Source organism: Terrapene carolina, unplaced genomic scaffold (genome assembly GCF_002925995.2).
Source record: "Terrapene carolina triunguis isolate 2854851 unplaced genomic scaffold, T_m_triunguis-2.0 Scaffold25705, whole genome shotgun sequence".
Taxonomy (NCBI): domain Eukaryota; kingdom Metazoa; phylum Chordata; order Testudines; family Emydidae; genus Terrapene; species Terrapene triunguis.
In genome coordinates this window covers 1-6035 of record NW_020690056.1, presented here as the reverse complement: position 1 = coordinate 6035, position 6035 = coordinate 1, and the positions used below count along the sequence as shown (strand labels likewise).

Sequence of the window (6035 nt, the reverse complement as noted above, 5' to 3'; positions counted from 1 at the left end):
TTTATCAATTTTAACTTTGAGTCGCTATGTTCCCCACTAGCTACGGAAACTGGCAAAGTTAAAAGAATGCGTAGAGCTATAAAAATATTTGGAAAATTGTCTGAGTTTATTTTCACAAACAAACTTCAGTACTTCTTCAGGAGTGGAATGTTTTTTAACTTGTCTTGAAAAAGCCTGAAGCTCACTACACAGATCTGTAGCATCGATGTCTTTTGAATTTTCATGAGTCAATGCCGACTCCAGTTTTATACAAAATTATTTTATCTGTTTTGTTGTTTTCTTTTGTAAGCTGTGGAGATCATTTAGAAAGCCAAATACCGACTCTAGCTGCTGCTGCTGCATCTGTTGAAATCTTTCGTCAACCGAGTGACTAGCAGTATCAAGGACTGCGAAGTAGAAATTCACTTTGAACCTTTGTTTTGGGTTCTGAATGGGTGTGTCTCATCCTTCATACGAAAACTGCTGTTTCTTTTGCCGAATACGAACTGGCTCTGGTTCAAATTCTGTCGGAAAGTCTATTTCTTCAGCATGCTCGAGAGAATCTACCAGTGTTCTTTTGAACCCTTCATCACTTCTGAATTCCTCCAGAATATTTTTAGTTTGCTGCAGTTTTTGAATAGCAGAATGTATGTTCAAGTTCTTTTCCTGATGCTGCTTACTGGTGAAGTTAATCTCGAAAAGGATATTACACCACAAAATGAGTGAAGTCACAAATTTGAACTTGGAAAGGCCATTTGCAAGAGCTTCTGCATCTGAACGTGCCATATTGCCAGATGATCCAGTAAAGGTAGTATCATCAGAAATTTCAATTAGGGCATCCATAAATGTTTCCAGGTTCATAGCAAAGAGGCTTCAAAGCATCAATGCGACTCTCCAATCTTGTCTGACTAAGTGGTTTTACAGTTAGAGAGTTCACATGCTGAGTCAGAATCTCCCAACGGTGTGTTGAGCCTGAGAAAAAACACATAAACACGTTGCACCAGGTCAAAGAAACTTGCCTCCAAACAGCATTTAGGAGCATCATTGACAACCAAATTCAGAGAATGCGCACTGCAAGGAACGAAAAAGGCCCTAGGATTGATTTCCATCATTCTCGTTTGCACACCATTGTCTTTACCCTTCGTATTACTCCCATTATCATAGCCTTGGCCACGTAAGTTTTCAACAGATAATGACATTGTTTCAAGTTCTTGTAGAGTAGTTTGTCATAAATTCTCCAGTCGTCTCCTTCAGTGGTATGAAACCCCAAAAATGTTCCTTTATGAGCACTTCAGCATTATCTTCATCTGCAGACTTTTCCATATCCACAAAACAAATGATCATCGTCATTAGTTCAACATGACTCACATCTAGTGTACAGTCCAGTATTATTGAAAAGTAGAAGTTGCCCATTCTGCAAAATACAATTTTCTTTTTAATGGCATTTGCTAGGATTTGACAGTTGATTCTGCGTATTTTTTTCCTAAGTAATGAACCTGTGTTTCATGATCAGTTATTTTACGTAGATGCTCCTTCATGACTGGATCAAACAAAGCTAGGTATTCAACAAATTTTAAAAAGTTTTTCCATTACCTGGAGTGTATAATTTTTTTTCATTTCTACCATGGCTGCGGAATGCTAAATTTTGCCCACCGAGAACTCTCACGAAAGCAATCAGACACTCTAATATTTGTTGCCAATATTCTTTTTCTTTGATCACACGTAATTTTTCTTCAATAGTTTTTCCTTTTTTCAATCGTAGTTCAAATTCTTTCCAATTTTGAAAACATTCCAAATGTTCTGTACTACTTTCATGTGAAGAGAGAATTGAAGATATGTTTTTCCAGTCCTTCAAACCATTTTCAGTAAGTGATGTACCAATTGCTTGATTTCTAAACAACTTGCAGCAAAAGCAAAACAGAGTCCTTTGACACTGAATATTATAACCAGTTTCGATGAATTTCTTCCCCATTAATGAGTTTCCTCTTGTAATGCTGAGCAGAGAATTTTTCTTTTATTTCCATCCTTGGGGAAGGGAAATTCATGAACTTGTTCGGGTCCATGTTCCACGAGAATTTGCTGCACACTGTCATCAGATCTGGGCCATGAAGCTGGGTCCCCATACTGTAACTTGTTTGTAGCTTCCTCATCCTTTCTTCCTTCTACTTCATTTACTTCAATTTCTGCCTATCTCTCTGAAAGTGAATAAATTTTCTCCACTTCCATATCAGTCTGATGCTGTGAGCTGCCTCCATCTAGAAGTAAGTTTCCATCATCTTGAGTTTCCAAACTGCTTTTTTGTGGATGTGAGCTACCCTCATCTCAAAGTAATATACCTTCATCTTGATGTTCCAAACTGCTTCCATATGGATGTGAGCTAACCTCCTCTCCAAGTAAAATTCCTTCATCTGGATGCTGTGAACTGCTTCCATCTTTATTTGGATTAAAGAGAAGCTATTTCAGGAAGGATCCCTGCTGTTTTGCTTGGTCCTTTTCCTTCTCGGCCTTTCATTTACAATACTTGGCTCCTGAGGGTTTTCTTTTTCCTCTTTCTGCCTTGGGGCATTTGAATATTGTTATGTACTGTGCTCCCAACTGCAAGCATTATAGCGTTAAGGATGGCTGACACACCCACCACATGGTTGGCGATTTAAACCACATTGCAGCCATCCCAACACATCTTTTCACTGCTTAAAGATTCAATGATTAGTAACATACACTCACCTATTAAAACAGTTACAGCATTTACACGGAAACAAATGACCTTTTTCGACATGATAACCCGACACCGGTTGTTTGGAAAGTAATCCCCTTCCTCACGGTTACCCACTTGAAGTGTGACATCATCCCTTTCGTAGTCTGTTAAGCATTAATGCTGTTACTTTTATTTTGTGGACCTTATTTATTACATGTGAACCAGTTATAACAAAGAAAAGTTCATAATTATATAGCCCGATAATAACGCTAAGGTTTAATAATGCTTAAAGATACTCACATTTTCGATTTATAATGCTGAAAGAAGTTATTCTTTATTCTTTGGCATCAAAAAACACAGTTTTCCCACAGTATTCACTCGATTCTTAACCATCTACCTGCGACGTGTGTTAAAATGACTGTTTAACATGTGTCAACTCGTGATATCTCTGCTCCACATGAATTTCCGGCTATGCGACCTGGATGTATATTCGAGTTAGGTGTCACTAGCATTGCAGATCTTGCTGCTGGCGGATGTGTTTAATTGTGGCTGAGTTATTGCTTATCAAAATTGCGGAGTGGGTCATCTTGACCCTCCATCGCAAACTGAAACAAAAATTCGCTAAAATCTTATTTATTTTTGCAGTAAATAAAAGATTTGGCATATTAATAAATTCTCAGAAATGTAGAGAAATGAATTATAATTCATATTCCCTCTGTACGCACACGAGAATTGAAATAATGACATCTTCGTTATTTTATTTGTATTTTTTTTAATTGTTTCCACCCCCCCTCGAATTTGGTATCCCATTTAGTTTGCACCCTAGGCAACCGCCTAGTTTGCCTGCATGGACGGGCCGCCCCTCCTTCTGTCACAGGAAAGGGGGCCAGACTGCATGATGGGAGACTTCATCTTGGAAGAGTGACTCCCTTCCCCACCTGACCTCCCCCAAAATGGAGGAGCATAAAACTGTGCAAGCATTCTGACTGGTTAATTCATATGCAGAACTTTCTTCATGTTTAGAAACTTAATCAAGTGGCTTTTTTTTTTTTTTTTTTTTTTTTTTTTTTGTTTTTTTTTTTTTTTTTTTTGGTGTATTGGTATTTGTATTTCTGTTGCCTAAAATATTGATATAATAAAGCCTAATTCTGCCTTCATTTTCACTGTTGGAAATCCACGGACTCCACTGTCTTTAATGGTGTTACTCTGGATTTATTGTGATGTAAAGGAAAGCAGAATTTGGCTCAATAGCTGTATTAAAATACATAAAATTTGACTGTGTTCTTACTAATATCCAGAGTTACAAGGTGAAACAATTACGATTACGTTCAAATGTTGTTTATATTAAGTTTCATAAGGAGCACTTGCCATTATAGTTATAACACTGTTGGGTTATTTTAATTGCAGCAGTAGTAAGGATAATTGGGAATTGTATTTCAGCTACATGGTGTGGGGGTGTTCACACGAGAGGCCAACTTCTCCTCACAATTGCATCAATGCATCCCCCCTGAATTCAGTAGGGTTTCAGATATAACTGAGAGGAGAATTTTTCCCTGTAGTTGTAGCACATGGCAAGTAGAAGTATGTACTCAATATCAAATGTTGTTTAATTTTTTATTTTTTTTCCCCTGTCCTGGCCTAGGGTCTATGCTTTAATGGAAGTGCCTTTATTTTGTACCTCATTGCTGCCATTGTAAATGCATCTTCAGTTACCAATGAGCAGAACAGCCACAATTACAACAGCTGGGCAGCTTCTTCAGTGAGTTATTTTAAAAAAATAAATAAAAACGAATATATTCTATGTATGACAACGTTACATCGAGAATGGAATTTTCAAAAGTGTGAGCTGAAATGGGAATATCCTGTTTTAGGTTTTGTAAATCTACAGAGCTCTCAGCCCTCCTCCCCCTCACCCCTCCCCCCCGCCAGGGCCATGTGGGGGCTGAGAGCAGGGGCGGGGTTTCAGCCAGAAGAGGCGGGGCTGCAGTCGGAAGAGACTAGGCAGGGGCTAGGCTCCACAACGGGAAACATCACCTGCCACCCATGTGGAGGACCTCTTCTCTCTCACCTCCCTGGTGTTTAGTGTTTTATTTCCCTCTTGGCACCTCATAACTAAAGGCCTGTCACTCAATGGGTGTTGCTTTTGGCGGGAACTTGTTTGGTGCTATACAAGTTGTGCTGATTCGGGTTTTTAAGCAGAATGCATTAATGCTCCACAGATCAGTCAGATCATCTGAGATGTCCTGGGACCTCTTCTGATAGCTTTTAGTGCTACTTGCACATAATGCTGTTTAACTGTTAATCCTGGATTATTACTCTGAGAGCTTGTTAAACGTTCCTCCATCCCCTGCTTATTCCTAAAAAGAGATTTTTAAGAATTCAGTAGTAACAAAATCATCTCCACCCAACATGCTCTCATAACTAAAAGAAAGCATTCAGGTTTTTGTTCATGAGCAGTTCAGGAAAGACTCAAAACTTCCCAAAACTAAGAATGCAACAACATTCTCACGGTGTTCTATATTAACCATATTTTACACCAATTCCTACAATTTGTTTGGTGCTTCTGATTAAACAAAGCTCACCAACAGATGTTATATACTCTTTAGCATCATTATACAGGTGTCTAATCTGAGCCCTAATTCTTCTACCCTTATACATGTTCAGTGGTACTTTGCTCCAGTAGTAAGGGTGACAGAATCAGGCCCATGACAACATATAGAACCAGATACATTGTACCTGTTAACCCTGGTTGGTCCTAAATTTTCATAATTGCTTAACATAAGCTGTCTACTTTAAATAACTTTCAGTGATAACAGAAGCCTTACCGATGGCACTGGGTGGTATTAAAATATATAGAATAGCTGATATGCAGCTATTCGAGTAATACATAAAAAGTTTAAAGGAGAAGGGGGAAGAAGTATACAAGAACAGTTAAAGCTTGCAAAAGTTAGGTACTGTATTTACAGTAATGGTCTGACTCTGTCACCATATTCACTTTGAGTAGTGCCTTCCTCCATCAATATGGTCCTAGTGGAATAATAAAATAAGTTGCTTCTCTTTGTGAGTTAAGTTGGCAGGATCAGATCCTAAATGAGCACCATTTTTATTAATGTAGCTATTTCTCTTCTATCGAATCCTTTTCATAAAATTAAAATGCTCTAAAAAGATACTATTTTTTTCTAATGTTTGTTTTTTCTTTTCCCTCTCTCTATAGTTCTTCGCCTTTGTGGTTACCTTCTGCTATGCAGGAAATGCCTATTTTAGTTTTATATCTTGGAGATCACGGACCTCACAGTAAATATTTTGTTTAAAAAAAAAAAAAAATGTGGATATAAGATCTCAGGAAGATTGTACTATGTGA

General features: G+C 38.0%; 1 protein-coding gene across 1 annotated transcript; it reads left to right on the top strand.

The window, feature by feature from the left end:
* Positions 1 to 4316: 4316 nt before the first annotated feature.
* On the top strand, positions 4317 to 5987 carry LOC113408867 (CKLF-like MARVEL transmembrane domain-containing protein 8; the record flags this gene model as incomplete). The annotated part of the gene is made up of 2 exons (XM_026662303.2): positions 4317 to 4433; positions 5889 to 5987. Coding segments are annotated over 2 exons (201 nt in total), but the record flags the coding sequence as incomplete, so codon positions are not given.
* Between the last annotated feature and the right edge of the window lie 48 nt (positions 5988 to 6035).